The sequence below is a fragment of the Aspergillus ruber genome (genome assembly GCF_000600275.1).
Source record: "Aspergillus ruber CBS 135680 unplaced genomic scaffold scaffold00012, whole genome shotgun sequence".
Taxonomy (NCBI): domain Eukaryota; kingdom Fungi; phylum Ascomycota; class Eurotiomycetes; order Eurotiales; family Aspergillaceae; genus Aspergillus; species Aspergillus ruber.
In genome coordinates, this window is record NW_024467308.1 from 614427 (window position 1) to 631565 (window position 17139).

At 50.0% G+C, this 17139-nt stretch overlaps 6 protein-coding genes across 6 annotated transcripts; 4 read left to right on the forward strand and 2 right to left on the reverse strand.

The window, feature by feature from the left end:
* Positions 1-612: 612 nt before the first annotated feature.
* On the forward strand, positions 613-2387 carry veA (sexual development activator VeA; the record flags this gene model as incomplete). Its single annotated transcript, XM_040784283.1, has 2 exons — positions 613-760; positions 811-2387. The coding sequence occupies 2 exons, from the start codon at positions 613-615 to the stop codon at positions 2385-2387; spliced, it is 1725 nt and encodes a 574-aa protein (XP_040639186.1).
* An 872-nt stretch (positions 2388-3259) lies between these two features.
* On the forward strand, positions 3260-5827 carry EURHEDRAFT_377563 (putative nuclear RNA binding protein; the record flags this gene model as incomplete). Its single annotated transcript, XM_040778979.1, has 2 exons — positions 3260-3268; positions 3329-5827. 2 exons carry the CDS (start codon positions 3260-3262, stop codon positions 5825-5827), a joined length of 2508 nt encoding a protein of 835 aa, XP_040639187.1.
* Positions 5828-6099: 272 nt separating this feature from the next.
* Positions 6100-7659, reverse strand: EURHEDRAFT_530847 (uncharacterized protein; the record flags this gene model as incomplete). The annotated part of the gene is made up of 5 exons (XM_040787167.1): positions 7187-7659; positions 7052-7134; positions 6856-7000; positions 6773-6808; positions 6100-6723 (listed from the first exon to the last, which is right to left on the reverse strand). The coding sequence occupies exons 1-5, from the start codon at positions 7316-7318 to the stop codon at positions 6100-6102; spliced, it is 1020 nt and encodes a 339-aa protein (XP_040639188.1). The 5' UTR covers positions 7319-7659.
* A 651-nt stretch (positions 7660-8310) lies between these two features.
* EURHEDRAFT_515351 (putative G2/M phase checkpoint control protein Sum2) lies at positions 8311-10397 on the reverse strand (the record flags this gene model as incomplete). Its single annotated transcript, XM_040786365.1, has 4 exons — positions 8311-9711; positions 9962-10202; positions 10271-10306; positions 10375-10397. 4 exons carry the CDS (start codon positions 10395-10397, stop codon positions 8311-8313), a joined length of 1701 nt encoding a protein of 566 aa, XP_040639189.1.
* A 230-nt stretch (positions 10398-10627) lies between these two features.
* On the forward strand, positions 10628-12100 carry EURHEDRAFT_412320 (WD40 repeat domain-containing protein). Its single transcript, XM_040781876.1, has 4 exons — positions 10628-10761; positions 10820-10985; positions 11063-11728; positions 11794-12100. The coding sequence occupies exons 1-4, from the start codon at positions 10721-10723 to the stop codon at positions 12046-12048; spliced, it is 1128 nt and encodes a 375-aa protein (XP_040639190.1). The 5' UTR covers positions 10628-10720; the 3' UTR covers positions 12049-12100.
* Positions 12101-12446: 346 nt separating this feature from the next.
* On the forward strand, positions 12447-13287 carry EURHEDRAFT_377567 (uncharacterized protein; the record flags this gene model as incomplete). Its single annotated transcript, XM_040778980.1, has 2 exons — positions 12447-13121; positions 13189-13287. 2 exons carry the CDS (start codon positions 12447-12449, stop codon positions 13285-13287), a joined length of 774 nt encoding a protein of 257 aa, XP_040639191.1.
* Between the last annotated feature and the right edge of the window lie 3852 nt (positions 13288-17139).

Here is a 17139-nt window from a genome sequence, read left to right on the forward strand (position 1 = left end):
GCGCTCTCGCCATGTATGTACATTACCGTAAAACTGCTGCTGCCGCTCTCCCACTCTCTGGCCTCCTTCCTCTCTTTCTTCTTTTCTCCTCTTCTCTTTCTATCTATCTTCCCTCTTTCTGTCTCTTTTTCTCCATGTCTTCTTTTGAACCCATCTAGTTATTCTTTTATTCTTCCCTCTGAACCATATCCCGCTCAACTCCAGACGGGATCTTCGCTGGTTCCTTCCCCGGTTACTGTCTGTCGGGTTGTTTTTCTTTGTCTCTTGGCTATCCTCTAAGCTCCCTTTATATATACCCCTTATTGGCGCGTATATCTCTCGAGTACTCGCCTGGCGAGAAAAAGAACATCGCGCTTTGCTGTTTTTGTCCCAACTCCTGCAGTTTTCCGAACTTCACACGTCTACCGGCTGGTCGGTTTCACGCTAGAAAACGGAGAAAGACATATTCCTTCAGAGCTTCAGAGAAGAACTGATAGAGACTTGTCTCGATCAGCTTGCTGATTCTGTTATCGTTGGGTTGATCAATCATCTGGTATGTGGAACGCGATCGGTGTCTCGGAATTCAACTGGAAAAGTGTACTAACATTTGACAGACACACCAACCCCATCAAAATGGCGACGCGAATGCCCCTCATGCCTCCGGAGAACGAGACGGAAGCCCATTTCAGCCGGATTACCCGTGAGGGTAAGAGGATATCATACAAGCTCAGTGTTATGCAGCAACCTGAACGTGCCAGAGCCTGCGGTGCGGGCGCCAAATGTATGCCATTACCCCTCTGATAACTTGAAAGAGAATGCTAACTGAAACAGCGTCTGCCGACCGTCGGCCGGTTGATCCCCCACCCGTTGTTGAACTGCGCATCTTCGAATCCGACCCTAACAACGACCTGCACAAGACCGACATCACCTTTGCCTACAATGCCAGTTTCTTCCTGTACGCGACATTGCAAACGGCGCGCCCCATTGCGCATGGACGAGTCGCTGGTACTCCGAGCACACCCGTGTTGACCGGTGTGCCCGTCGCAGGAATCGCCTATTTGGACCGTCCAGCCCAGGCTGGATACTTCATCTTTCCCGATCTATCGGTCCGTCATGAGGGTCGATACCGCTTGACCTTCCACCTGTACGAGGAGACCAAGGATGCCAAGGACGCCGATAGAGATCCTCCGGTGCCGGACACCACCGTTCAACCGCTGAAACCGGGCGCCAGCACTCCTGACGCGTTCAACTTCCGTCTCTTGGTCAACTCCATTCCCTTCACAGTCTACAGTGCCAAGAAGTTCCCGGGTTTGGCCACCAGTACTTCCCTGAGTCGGGTCATCGCTGAACAAGGCTGCCGTGTTCGTATTCGCCGTGATGTCCGCATGAGACGCCGCGGCGACAAGCGCAACGACGACTACGATGAGTATGCTGCAGCACCTCGCCAAGCAGACAACCGGTACTCCACGCCAGACGCCTACGCCGCTGCTGCTGCCGCCGCCGCCGCCGCCGCCGCCGCAGCAGCAGCAGCCACTCCCATCGAACGCCCACGATCTGCCAGCACCAGCACGATTGAGCCCGCCTTCCCCTACGCTCCTGATGCGCAGCGTCGACCTTCAGCATCTGACTACGGATACCCGTGTGCGCAGCCGTACCAGAGAGCCATTCCTGCTGCGCCTCCAGTCCCTGCGCCGCAGGCATCTCCGTATACTTCGCACCTTTCATTTGGCTCTGCTCAGCCTCAGTACCACGCTCCTGCGCTCCCTCCCACTCCCCAAACGACGGCACCTGTCAACTCGTACTCGCCTCATCTGTCATACTCCCACACCAGATATCCGTCGACCGAATACGAACCCACAGGATATCCATACCCTCAACCGCGGCCGCACACTGAGCGGACCTCTAGCTACCCCGGACCTCTGCCGCCTCTCCGTCTTGAGCCGCCAAAGGGCTTCATGCAACCAGCGGGTGAATTCCGCTCCTCAGATCCCAACGCATATCACCAATCTCAGACCCAACCTTCAGCGCCACGATCTCAAACACCCTCAGCAGGTCTGGTACCTTCCCTTCCGCCTCTCTCGTCCCTGTCCGGTAACAGTGATTACGTCCACAACATGCCCAGCAGCATGGTTCCGCATCCGAGCCACGAGATGACTCCGGGCAAGCGGCTCCTCTACGATGTCCCTGGATCGAAGTTAAGCAAACGGTCGCACGAGGACTCATTTGGGTTTGATGAGCGCCCGATGCAAAACGGCATGCGACCAGATACAGAATCATATCCGAGCATGGAACGGAAGCTTTCTGAGTCCAGTCGGGCCTACTTTGGTGGTGAAACCCGCGATGAGATGGCATATAAGCGAGCTAACGGCCGCATGGCCATGAAGATTCCGCCAGCGTATTCTAGTTAATCTCTCTTAATTTTCTTTATATATTCGGACGGCGTACTAGGCGGTTTTTCTTTTGTGGATAGGTTTTGCGCATTATATCCCCTGATCTGCAGATTGGAGAATTTTTATGGGACGGAATTGATGTTTATACCACTTTGCTTTGTCGTTCCTTATTTTCTTCTCTCTTTTTATTTTTATTATTACTTTTTGTATATGATTTTTTCCGGCCTTCCTATTCTTGAGTACCGATTTCGTTTGCTCGGGATACCACTCCTTGACTGACTTTTTCCTGTTCATTGATTCCCCCTGTCTTGCGTTTTAGCTGTTCTGTTGGTTGTGGACACTGCATATGAGCGGCCTGCGCTATGATACTTGAGATGCTGAATTCATTTCAATGCGTCTTACCTATATCCCTCCACTGTAGATAGTATGTGCCTGAAGAAATCGAGTGACATGTCCAACCGAGACATGTATATAGCAGTGTATGCACCGATCTATGTAGGAGACACAATGGCATTGAGGCCTTGCAGGCATATATGAAACATCTGACAGCTATACTTGCATTTATACGTGAAATGGTCATGGGTTTTACAAGGATTTTGCTAGCAAAGAATTGTAATTGACTTGGCATGTTTTGCCCCGGCATTTTTAGTTTCAGTCGAGGATCGCCGCAAACTCCGCTATGTAAACAACCCCCATAACAACAGCGGCAGCAATAACAATAACATCGACTCGGTGTTTTTCTTCTTTTCTTTTGTTCTTGTGTTCTTCTCTCTGTTTTCTTCGATTCTGCACTTTTTGTTATCCTTATTGTCGACATCTATCTCAATGTCTACGGAATAATTCTTTGAATATCCGTCGTTGTTCGGTTGCTAACAAATAAGCAGGTAACCATGGTTGAGGTTTGCCTTTCTCCCCCCCTCCCAAATTTACACTTTACTAACTACAGGTCTAATAAAAAGACCCCCTGCCTCGAGGTAAATCTCGATCTCGGCCCCCTCCACGCCGACCACCAACTCCAAGAAGCCCTCCACCTCAACGCCAGCCGCGACGACCTAGCAACCGCGCCCTCCGCAGGTCGCAAACACTCCCGCTCGAGTTCAAACATCAGCAGCAACAGTCTGGATTCGAGCGGCTCAGATGTCTCTGGGAAGTATGACGATGCGGATGAAGTCGAGTACTACAATGTTGATAAGGAGGGTGTGAATGGTTCGCCGCATTCCCCGAAGAGACGCCGGTCGAATGATTGGCCCGAGGAGTCTCGTGGACAAGCGCATGAACAGGACAAGGGACGAGAAGAAGTCAAGAAATACCACGAGAGCGCGAGTAGTTTTGGGCGAAGATGGAGGCATCGCATGACTGGTTCTCCTCGTATAACTGCTACAGCCTCGAACTCGAACTCGACAAAGAGTCCCAAGAGCCCTGCGCCCCGTGGTCGGCGATCACGTTTCATAGAGGGTACTATGAACGATAGCGTCAGTGAAAAGCCACCCAGTATTTATCTTCGCGAGGATTTGTATGCGCAGGAGCATCAGCAGTACCCCCAGCAACAGAACTTTCAACACGAAAGGGGCTCTGGTGGTGCGAGTAACCACAGCCATAAATCTTCGGGAATTTTTCGATTTGGGAAGGCGATTGCCTCTGCATTCAATCCATTTGGTGGATGGGCGGGGGTTTGGAAGGGGGATACTTCTGATTCTGGTTCTGGTTCCGGGTCTGCGTCTACAGATGAAAATTACAACTACAACCAACAGCAAGAGGATGACATCGCGCGCGTGCACAGGGCCTACGAGGAGCTGAAAAAGTCCGGCTTCAAAGGAACCGTCAAGGGCGCGTATATGCAAGATGCGCAGTCCTCGAATGCACTCCCCGAGCAGGCGTGGAAATCCATCCAGGCAAAAATGGACACCAACTACAAGCCCTCTACACCTGGACGTCACGCGCGACAGATATCTGGAGAGAGCCAGGACTCGACAATTGGGGGATCGATCAGGACATCGTTGGATCTGCGAAGCTCGTTGGATTTTCGGGGCGCGTTGGATCTTCGCAGGGCCAAGTCATCACTTGGTATCTCTTCGTTGGTTAAGCAGCAAGAACCTGGTACTCCGGAAGTGCGAAAACAGAAGTCCCGGAAGGATCTATTGAAACAGGCGAAGTTGTTGAAGAAGGTTAGCAATCTGGAGGATAAGCTTGAGCGCACTAGACGTGAGCTTCGCGAGTTGCAGAGTTCTCAAGAAAAAGTACCGAAAATACCAAAAGAATATGAACAGGGACAAACCCAGAGACAGCGACATGAGGGACAGCCACCACCACAGCCACAGCAACAGCAGGAGGAGCCCGAACACGTACAAGCGCAGGAACCGGTCCCGCTGTCAGTGTCGGAACAAGCCATGTCTTTCGAGCAACCCTTTTATCCCAAGACATTCGTTCCTGGCACTCTTTCCACCCTTCCATCGGAGAGGACTTTGGAGAATCAAGCGGAGGCTGAAGATAAAAAACGTTCCCATGCAACTGATACCACTGAGACTACTGCTGCTGGTGAACCATTGCAGTCGCTTTCACCAAATATCACCCATGAAGCGAATATAACCACGCCCAAAAAGGAGATGAAAGAGCAATCGATTCTATCTGCGACGACCGACAGCCCATCTCTAAAACGCAAATCGCCCGATCCAGAGTCCCTAGAGGCACCCAAAGCTCTCGACTCGAACCAAGGCACCAACATCGTTTTCGAGAAAGGAACTCCCTCCACAAGTACCACACCCACCAAATCAAACAGTACCCGCCGTCGCTCCAAACTCCAAAAAATGGGTAAAAGCGACAGCCCCGGCTCCGTCGAACGCAGAAAATCTCAATCCAGCACTCCTGGATCAATCACACGACGTAAACCGCGCTACCTCAACCCTACTAGTCCAAGATCTTCCCCGTCAGCGAGAAGAAGATCCAGATCGATTTCTATATCTACCACTGCATCGCCTAGGAAGGCACAGGCGCGTCTGAAGACAAAAAAGGGATTCTACGATCTTGCATCTGCTTCTGCTACCGCTCTGCCTCACACTGATAAGGATGTCGGTATGGATATTGACGTGGATTCGGATGCAGATACCGATATTATGGACTACGATATGGATTCCGCGCAGCAACAGCAAAACTCGTTTTATCTGCATGGTGAACAGCATATTCACCATGACAACAGCGCAAACTCAACACCAACCCGCACACCCAGTCGCAAATATTACGATTTCGAATATATTCCTCCCGTCCCACCGCTCCCGAAGGACCTCGCTGCTACCGCTGCGAGAGCTGACCAGCGGCTAGCTAAAGAGTTTGTGAGGAGGAAGAGTGCCGGGACGACTGCTGTGCATGGTAGTGCCCAGCAGAGTCGCTTGCATACGAAGCAGCAGGTGGAGGTGCAGGTACCTATGAAAGATGATTTTGAGTGGCCTGAGGATATCTTCTAATGCTCTGGTTGATTGGATGTCTTTTCTATGTACCTTTCATGTTCTGTTCGAAGGATCCATGTTCAGACTTGGGCTTGGACAGACTGATGATATGACGATTTATGACCACATACTAATCTTGTTTGTTTCTGTCTGGATATTCCATGTGTTGTTGGTTATGTTGGCTTGTGTTGGAGGTATTTCCTTTGTCTGCTAAATAACAGTAATGCTACGATTAATGTACTTTATAACCATAGTAGTATGTCCCTGTACAATGCAATACACAGCACGATCTATAATATAGCAGTGCCATTACCATGCGACCCAACACCTCCCGCCACATTCGCTGGCGCACTCGTCAAAAAAAATGTCCACTTCCCCAACTCGCGACACCTCCGACTCAACCTCTCCAAATCCCACATCTCCCCCAACGGCATCCCCCACAGCGCCAAAATCTGCTGATGAATATACCCATGCTCCTTCTTTGGCGGCCAGCACTCAAACGTCGGAGAATCACCTACCACCGCCGCAAAATAGGAATCATGCAACCAGTCCAGGATAGCTTCTTCCTGCGCCAAACCTGCGAACTGCGTACGCTCTGCGCCCTCCGTGCGCGCCTGGGGGGTGAGCTGGTTGTAGCGTTCGATGAAACCCGAGCGGACCATGAGGATGTCGCCGGGTTTGATGCAGCCGCCTTGGGACTCGGGGCGGATGTCAAGGCCTTGGAATTTCGCGCAGGCGTTGAGGTCGGCGAAGGTGATGGGGTGAGGCGTGTAGGGGTCGTAGGGGATGTTGTTGGTATTGGCGTAGTGGCGATAGTCGAGAAGGATGGCGCGGCCAGCGATGCCATGGGTGGACCAGTGGTGGATGCTGCATTTAAGGTTGGCGTTTGCGCCGTAGATGTCGGAGGGTTTTGTCTGCAATCACATTAGCATCATAAGGTTGTGAAGGGTAGGTAGTACTTGCCCCGTTGTAAAAGCAGCCGGATTCGATATGGCCAAACTAGTTTCATTAGTAATTAGATATATATCAAGTGAAGGGTAACATACGTGACGGAATCCATCCCACTGCGTTCCACTCTGTGTGTTCAGGTTATATGTATCATCATAGGCAACACCTGGAAAGAGTTCCTTAATGTTGTGCTGGAAAACCTCTCGTCCAAATGCCGGCGTCTGAGGGACATCCAGGGGGAGACTGTCACGTCAACATATTGCATTATATATTCAATCACCATTGTAAACTCACTCCAATCGAAAAATTTCACCAGTTTTGACTTCTTGGATTGCAGCTTTGACACGGGTGGGGGTCAACAAGTTCAATCGTCCAATCTATAAAGTCAGTTGGCATAATATATCTTCTATGTCTGTAGAAACAACTCACGGCATCATCCTTTCCCCAGACCCAAGCTGCATCTTCCGGCGCGCCAGGGAGCTTGGGCAATTCTTTACGAGAAGGGAACCGAGTCGAGTCAGGGTTCCAGGGAAGTTGGTTGGGGTCTTGGATGGTGGACATGGCTGGAAGCTAAATGTGGAATGAGACTAGAGGGGATAATTGAGAGTTGGGATACGAGGGACAAAGCTGGGGAACCTGAAGAGAAAACAGGGGGAAAGGGAGATCCCTTATATAGCATCATATTGCAACTGGTAGGGGAAGTCTATCGTTCCCTCCGGGACTCGTCCGGAGAAGAGCCATAGCATCCTGGTCGGCGATTAGAGGATGAGTGTCTTTCATTGGTCAGAGGAACGGAGAGACAACGCGTAAAGAAACGGATAGGGTTAATCGCTGGAATTTTTGTGGACACAGAAGAGGGAGTGACCGTAGGTTTCATGGATTGTCGTGGAGCTGTGGAGGGTTGCTGGGCGTATATGCCTTTATGCCAGCGTGGAGATAACTCTATTGAAGTTTCCCCGCATTTCGGAAGACCGGTTACAGACTACGGAATGCATACGCAACATGATTCATGACCCGATGATCGTTTTTTTTTTTTTCTCTTTCTTTTTTCATTCGGTAGGTAGTACATGTAGTACATACTTGAAGGATATGATACACTGCCAATTGTGTTGTGGTGTCCATGTCCGGTGCCAGAGACCAAAGACCGGGCAGACCGCGGACAGGCAAAGAAAAATGATCATTCGTAAGGATGCCTTCGGACCTCGGTCGAGACAAGCCCATGCAATATGTGCGAAAAGTAAAAGGAAAATCAGAACGCCGAGGACGAAGCAACCTTCGCCTAAGCAACAAGTCACCCAGACCACCGTAAACCATGTGCGAATCCCAATCGTATCGGAAAAGAAATGACAACCCATCTGTCGAAATGCGAAAGACCAGGAATTCGTAGGACGCTATCATCCAGACGCCAGCAACATGAAAAAATGACAATAGGTTTCGCCACGCCAAAAAGACTCAAAATAAAGAACACCAGATAGATAATAAAATACGACGAAATAAAAATTAAACACCGCTAAGAACACGGTACCGGTAGACTTTCATCACGCAAGTGTGATTTAGGTGAGCGTCGGGACTCCAGTGGACTGAGAGGCACCACGTCCGCCACGGAAACCACCACGGCCTCGAGAAAATCCACGGCCATAACCACCGCGGCCTCGGCCATAGCCTCTACCACGACCACGGCCTCTGTAGCTGCCCCGGTAGCCGTCGACACTGCCTTGGCCGAAGGTCTCAATGTTCCGCTTCTCTTCTTCGCCGCGCCATTCACGACCAACAGCACGGGCTCCAGTTCCTTCCTCACGGTCACGGGACTCGCTGGAGATGTTGTCAAAGAATGAGCTGGTCCTGCTGTAAGAATTGACAGGCGCAGAAGCCGGCGCGTCATTAGTGTCCCCGTCATCGGGTTGAGGAGCGCCCTCTTGGGGAACAATTTCTGCCTCGGCCGCAGGACTACCAGTGGCGATGGCTTCCTTGACCAAGTCCTGTTTGTTGAACCTTGCATTCGCGGTTTCAAAATCATAGTCTGTCTGTGGAACCTCGACCTTCTTGTGCTGCTGCTGCTGTTGTTGTTGACCTTGGTACTGACCACGACCTCCACGCCCACCACGGGGTTGATAGCCGCCACGCTGGGGACGACTGCCATCGTGGGTCTTCAAGTCATTCATCTGCTTGGTCACATGTTCAATAGATGCATCAGGCTTCTTGGGAACATTGGGCTGTGGCAGTTTAGCCATGGCAGCAGCGACTGCAGCAGTGGCCGCACGAGTAGCTTCAGTAACAGCGGCGGCTTGAGCAGCGCCCTGCGGCACACTGTTCCCTGGAGCGCTAGCAAGTGGAGGTTGAGCTACAGCAGGAACTCCAGGCTTAGCGGGCTGGGAGAATGGAATCGCCGGCTCCACGCGACTGCTCCTGGGTCCAGTAGGCGGCACCTTGGATGAAGTTGCCGTGGCAGCTCCGGGCGCAGCGTGTACAGCTTCAGTTACGTTGGGCTTAGATTCAATAGGCGGAGTTGGAGGCTTCTGAGCCGCACCGGCAGCAGCAGCAGGTGCAGGTGTAGCAGCCTGGCTGGTCGGCTTACTGGCGGGTGTTCCACCGACCGGAAGCTCAGAGGTTGGGTTGAGAGGGTTTACGGGACCCGCACCCGGCATCCCGGGACGATGCTGTTGAGGTGGGGTTTGATGTTGGCCCGGAGGTCCAATTGGCACCTGAGGGAAAGCTCCGGGTGCTTGGGGAAAACCCTGCCCTGGAGGAGGATACCACCCTGGTGGGAATCCATATGGCGGGAAGCCAGGTCCTGGTCCAGGTGGGAAAGGAGGCCCAAAGCGTTGCCCATAAGGAGGGTAAAATCCTTGGAACTGGGGCTGTTGGGGATAGCCAGGAGGAGCTTGCTGAGGGACCTGAGGCTGTTGTGGCGGCTGGGATTGAGGAAGACCCTGCGGACCCGTGCGGGACATACTCTATTCATGACTATTAGCAACTGATCGGACAAAGCGAGCCATGCAAGTCAAAACAAGAATAATTTGATCATATCAGAAGGAAGGCAACGGAAAGATCCACATAAATTGTTTGCGCAATTCGGAACAGGTCTGTGAGTTTACATCCGAGATAATTCATCATATGATCAATTGCCCGACCGCGGCAGGTATGCACACGGAATGCCCGGACAATGCAATAAAAAGGGAAAATAGAAAAAGTGAAGGCACTTACTCCTAGAATGGCGGGGTCATCCGGAACCTGAGGTGGCTCAGGCTTTGTGTTTTCCTTTTCCTCAGCTACGCTGATGTCCTTGACATCACTACCCCGGAACACGATATATTCGTAGACACTGCCAGATGGAGGGATCTCCTCGGCCGGGTTGCCTCGTCTACCTTCTGTTCCGAACGAGACAACATTCTCGAGAGCTATTGTAGAGGCCTCAGGGTTGATCTCATGTAAAGTACCAACATAACTAAGGACAGCAAAACAGTTAGTTCGACTACTCGAATGGATAGCAGCTGAGAAGCAAGGACAACATACCGAATATCACTCTTAGAGATCAGGTTGAACCGCTGACTGCCAGGTGTTAACTCCAGCCGAGCCGCACAAACCCTGGTTCAGACCAGTAGGCATAGAAGACTGACCCTATTAAATGGTTCATATCCATGCTGACAGGGAGTTGCGCGACACGCGCGAGTGAGAAGAAGAGAAAAAACAAAGTAACGAAAAAGAGGTGGAGGGGAAGTATTTAAATGGTCGATGGAGAAGGGGAAAAAAGGAAAGGAAAAATGTGCGAGCAAGCGAGAAGAAGCGAAGAGGAGGGAGAGGGAGAGGGAAAAAGGAAGAAGAAGCGAAAAAAGCGGGTTTTGTGGCCAGAAGTCGGCTACGGCGGACCACAGGAGCTTGATAGGCAATTTTGGTTGAAGAACAACACAGCAAAGTTGAATATCGTTGAGATCATCAATTCTTCTTTATATCAATAACGTAACAATGGCCCAATCTTCTCATAGAGATGATTTCTTCCAGACCTCGTTTGTGCCAAAATGTATCTCCCAACTCCAGGTCCGTCACTGACTACCACGTCTGCAGGGCTGCTCTGGGTGAGCAGGAGCGAAAAGATTTAAAATCTCAGAATACAAATGGAAACCCTATTCGATTGCAAAGTAAAATTCTGGCTATTCAAGTGAATTCTTTGAATCCCGGCTCTGTCTTTGTGGCTCAGAGTACCGGTGTTGTCCGGAAGGTCATCCTCGAAGTAGGTATATGGTGTCCTTAAAGTATCGGATGCTCAGCCAAGTCTCCTAACGCATTTCTCGATCCAATGGTTCACAGACAGGAGAAACTACCGCCTTATACAAAGGGCCAACTGCTCCGGTCACCAGCATTTGCTTCAGTCCAGATGGAAAGCTACTTTTTGCTGGATGCTGGGACAAGACCGTATGGAGCTGGGATGTGGCTACGCGGCAGCCTAAACAGCGGTATGAGGGGCATACCGACTTCGTAAGAGCCGTCGCCAGCACAAGACTGCATGAACAAGATCTTCTTATTACCGGAGGAGCGGATGCGCAAATCTTGGTGTTCGACATTGCCAGTGGCCAACGACTACACGTTCTCAAGGGTCACGCCAAGGGCCTCCAAGATCTAGCGATTGATCCTGCCTCTCTGGACCCAGAGAGCAAGGAAATGATTGTATTTAGTGCGGGAAGCGATCGTGAGATTCGACGCTTCGACATTTCCGCTGGCAGCCAAGATCTCACTCACACGGACCCTCTGTTGGCCCATGATACCAGTGTCTACAAGCTTTTCTTCGACAACGATACTGATCTCTGGACCGCTTCCGCTGACAGAACCGCAAAATGTCTTGTGAGAGACGACAACTGGAAGCCAAATCTCGTGCTGCAACACGATGATTTTGTTCGGGATGTAGTGGTTTACGAACAAGGAGGCTGGGTGGTTACCGCCTGCAGAGATGAGGAAGTTCGTGTGTGGAATCGGACGGTATGTTTCAAGTCCCATCGCTAGAGCTGCTGCTATGGAGAATGGTAATAACATGTACACTACAGACAGGAAAGCTTTACCATACATTCTCCGGCCATTACGAGGAAGTCACCGGACTTGTGCTCATTGGGTCGACCGTCGTCAGTGTTGGAATCGATGCAACCATCCGTCAATGGTCTCTCAAGCCGGATGAACTTCAGATTGCGGTGGAAAAGGCGAAGAAAACCACACCCGATGAGGACGAGGAGAAGCCGAACCCTGAGTCCATGTTGACCGAGGAGGAAGAGCGAGAGCTGGCCGAACTGATGGAGGAGGAATGAACGGCCACTGTAGACATAGATCCTATATAATATGATAATGACCAGGCATGGCATGTAATACTTAAATGCTCAGTTTGTTAGTACCCATCGGGTCACGTGCTTGACCGCCCTCGCTTTCTGCCCGGTAGACATATAGCTAGCCTTAGCCGATAGGCACCCAATTCATCCAACTAACAACACACACCAAAAGGTTATGAGCCCTCCTGCTCGTTAGGAGCGATTATATATACGTTATTGGTTCCTTTAGCGAGGGATTTCTTGTTAGGTCAATCAGTTTACGCCTTTAAGCCTGCAAGAATTCATTGCTACCGTACGCTCAATCATCCCTGAAAACGCCACCCCGATTGGTAAACTCAGAAGCCCACGAAATCGAGATATTCCCCAGATAACTCGACATTATGCCCCCAAAGAAGATGCCCCCAGTTCTTCAAATGGCGACTCCGGGTACCAAACAACGCAGAGCCAGCGACCTCTTTGGTGATGCCGCTGAAAGCTCATCCGTCATGGACATAGACGACCAACCAACCCCAACACCAATCAATCCGGACCCCAACCGGTATATACAATCACAGCAGGAGACCCAACCTCCTAGCCAGACTACTCAACCGCTTCCCGAAACACCTCCTGCTCAAGGGGGGGGACGCGTCGAACCCGGGCACCCCAATGCCCAAGAACCCGCCCACCACCACGCCAAAGAGCCAGACCAAACTGAGCTTTTGAAATCACTCATCAAACAGGTGAATGAGTACAGAACTGAGGTCCGTAACCTTAGTAAAGGGAAACAACCCGAGACCAATCCGGGAGGAGCGGATAATCAACTCGTTGAGCAACTATCCAAACTGTTCGCGCAATCAGGTGGCCAATCAACAGTTGACAGAGAAGAAAAGAAACTCCATCAGCTTGCCAAAACCCATTGGCGAGATACCAAACGCCTCCATGGCCGTGAGAACTATTCTGAATGGAAGAAAGATCTCCTCATTGACGCGGATTATATCAATGCCCGTGATGTTTTGCTTCGTCCAAAGGAAATGCCTAAAGAGACCCCTTCACAGTCAGCAGTGTATAACACATCTGTACGACTACTACATACCCGCATATTGGACCGCCTGACGCGTGATATTCTTCACCAAGTCCAAACAGACCATACCCAACACCCACATGACATCCTATCCCGTTTGGACACCCTATATGGCGTCTCACCTGCGGAAGAACGTTTACTCCTCGTTAAAACGCTCATGAATTTGAGACCCCAAGGCGATACTATCTCGATGATTCGACAGTGGCAGCGAGTAGTCACAGAAATAGAACGGAAAGGATATACTACCTCTGAGATATGCCACGACATTGGCATTGTTTTGTTGGGTGATTTTCAAAGGTCTTTCATCCGTACACAGTTAGATAGTCTCTTTGCAGTGTCGAAAAGAAGTGTCTATCATGAACTGGATATGGATGAGGTGATTGATCAGATGGAAAGCCGTACTCCACCGTCACCCAATACCTATCAACCGATTTCGTACACGATATACCGACAGGAGCTTTGGGACCCAACCAATACCACCCCAAACAATCCGAATTCGACCAATCGGAGCATACAGAAGGGGGGGAGCAAACCTCAGAATAATGCACCCAACTCTCCCAAAATACCAGGAACCCCATCAACATCACGACGGTCGACTTACTGCTCTCATTGCAGAAAAGGACCGCATACACCAGACCAATGCTGGTCTCTTCATCCAGAACTTCGCCCCCCGAAGTCCAATGAGTCTAATTCAATGACCAGTTCCAACTCCACACAAGCAAATGGAGTAGTTAATCTAGTACAATCAACAACACAGTCAGACAGTTGGGTACTAGATACTGGCGCCACATGGACCATGCATGATGACAAGTCAGCTTTCATCAACTATATCCCAGCAACCGCACAATCCACAGTCAGATTGCCGGACAATAGCATCCACAAAGTGGAAGGAGTCGGAACTATTCACCAACCTATAGGCAGACAAATGGTAGAGCTGAAAGACGTCCGATATATACCCGCTTTACATGCTCGCCTATTATCATTCAGTCAACTTGAAGAACAGGGATTCCACATCCAGCTCACCCGTGACAAACCCTATAAATTCCGGGTGATAACACCAGATTTATCAACTTCCTTCCTCATATCTCGGACAGCCAAGAATGGCATGTTTGACTATCTAGAAGAAGAAGGAGTGATAAACGCAGTCACTGATAACTCAGACTCAGATGACAACAAATCCCAAAATTCAACCCCAAATAGACCTCCACCAGCACCAATTGAATACTGGCACCACCGCTTATCCCATATGAATCAACATGATTTGCAATACCTCCATCGGATTGGAAGAATCAATATCCAGGGGAAGAAGTTGCTACCCACATGCGACTTTTGCCGACGAGCAAAAACCACCCGAAAAATTGGGAATGGGCCCACCCCAAGGGCAACTATGCCTGGCAGACGTTTGCACGTTGATATTTTTGGCGGCGGCCAGACACTAGGCAAAGAATCAGATGATGATGTACCTCCAGCAAATGGCAAATACAAATATGTCATGATACTCACCGACGACGCCACCCGTATGCGATGGGTTATCCCACTCCAAAACCGTGAAAAGCCAAATCACACCATCAAGCAGCATATTGAATGGCTCAAGAAAATTGGCTATGAAACTGCCTATCTGCGCGGTGATGGCGAGTTTTTCAGGAACTATCAAGATTGGCCTTGCATTGTAACTGAGCCATCTACTCCCTATTCACCCTGGCAAAATGGCGTTAGCGAACGCGGAATCCGGATCATTTTGGAAAGGACCAGAGCAGTCCTATATGCCTCTGGTTTACCACGCCGATTTTGGCTAGAAGCCTTGATGGACACCGTTCAAAAAACCAATTATCTCCCGACATCAACCCCTTTATTCAACGACCCGACACCAAACGGCAATATCTTGAATGAAGACATCAAGAAATCACCCTTTTATATCCCTGCAGAAGCGTGGGAGAACCGTCCAATGGATATCTCCTATTTACGTCCTTTCGGAGCGAGAATCTGGTATCACCGACATGGTACTGAGAAACCGACCGACAAAATGGACACCCGCGGGGCGTATGGCCTACTTCTGGGCCATATAGCCAGCAATATCGCGATGGTATGGAATCTAGAGAAAGATAGTATCATCAATGTGCCTGATGGATACGTGGATGAGGGGCAAATCTCGCTTACTGATCCAACATTCACTCCCCAACCGACTTCACTCGCTTCCTCAACCAATAGTAAGATGACCACCCAACCCTATTTTGACGACGCCCCAGACGACGTCATATCTCGTCCAGCAAAAGGTTTCGCTGCATATATAGTTGGAGCAACTTCGCGTGACATACCAAAGACTTTGAGGCGCGCTATGGACCGAGATGACAAAGATAGATGGCAACGCGCGATGGAAAAGGAATTTTCGAAACTGCAGAGCAAAGAGATATTCGAATTAGTCCGGATCAGCGATGTGCCCAAAAACAAGCGTATATTCCCTGGCAAATGGGTGTATGACAGCAAAGAGGACTATCCATCCACTGATGAACGCTCGTACAAAGCTCGATGGGTTATCCTTGGAAATCTTGTTGAGAAAGATGATATGCAGTATGACTACTGCAAATATGCCCCAGTGGTCTCCGCAGCCACTACCCGATTGCTATTCGCATTGATTGCTGCCAATGGATGGCACATGCGAAAGCTCGACGTCGCAGTCGCCTTCCTGAATGGCGATTTGATTGATGAAATCTATATGCGTCAACCGACTGGTTTTGAAAAAGGCGAAGGTCTAGCCTGGCGGCTGAAGAAATCAATATATGGACTCACTCCAGCAGCCCGCATATGGTATGACACACTTACCGCTGCTCTCCATAGACTAGGCTTTCGGACATGCTCATATGACCCTGGTCTATTCATCCATCAACAACGAAAGCACCTTTATATCACTACCCATGTTGACGATTTCCAGCTCGTAGCTGAGCGAGCTGATGATATTGAATGGACAAAGAATGCCCTAGCCAAAGAATGGGAGATAAAAGACGTCAGCGACATGACGTACTATCTTGGCATGGAAGTTGAATTCAAGAATGGATGTATTCACCTTAATCAACGCGAATATATCAAGGATCTTGTCCAGTCATTCGGACTAGAGAACTCCCACCCCCAAACCACACCTCTACCGAGTGGTCTAGTGATAGATGACCTGCCCGATGACTCTGTGATTATTCACGAGTACCAGCGAGGAACTGGAAAACTGCAATGGCTAGCAGTAAAGACTCGCCCTGATATAGCTGAGGCAGCAGGAATGTTAGCCCGCTACAACACCAAACCCACAAAGAAATGCTGGAATGCGCTCACGCATGTCATACGTTACCTGAAAGGAACAATTGACGAAGGAATCGTCTACTATCCTCGTACACAGACGATTATATCCCACCTACCAAAAGGTTTCGCAGATTCTAATTGGGGAGGACCTAATGCAGGAAGAAAATCAGTAGGAGGCTTCATCTTTCTATATGGCGGCTCACCTATCTCATGGAAATCAAAAATTCAAAGCTGCGTCGCCACAAGCAGCAATGAAGCTGAATATATGGAAGGATCCGAAGCATCAAAAGAGGCTGTATGGCTTCGTCGTGTATGCATCGAGATGGGCGTTGCCAAACCCGATTCCCCGCCCATTGAGCTCTATATGGATAATGAAGGAGCAATCGCCCTATCCTCAACGGAGGGGACCAAGAGGTCCAAACACATCGACGTTCGATTTCATCACGTTCGGGACCTACAGGCCCTTGGCCTAGTCAGCATAGAGAGCATACGCTCAAAAGAGAACCCAGCAGACGGACTTACCAAGATCCTAAGCACTCCAGACCATCGACACTTCCTTCATCTCATTAATATGGACCGACATCATCACAACCGCTGCCAAAGCGACCAGATTTCAAACAGAGAATAGAGGCGAACTCTCGCACTATTCTATTTGTTCTATACTGTCTTTTTGCTGTTGAACCCCAGTTTGCCTGTACATCTGCTTTGTTTTGTATGCGTTTTCTATG

Coding starts and splice junctions, on each gene's coding strand:
- EURHEDRAFT_412320 (XM_040781876.1), top strand. CDS start 10,721: ATGGCCCAATCTTCTCATAGAGATGATTTCTTCCAGACCTC. Junction 10,986..11,062: donor TCCGGAAGGTCATCCTCGAA/GTAGGTATATGG, acceptor AATGGTTCACAG/ACAGGAGAAACTACCGCCTT. Junction 11,729..11,793: donor TTCGTGTGTGGAATCGGACG/GTATGTTTCAAG, acceptor TGTACACTACAG/ACAGGAAAGCTTTACCATAC.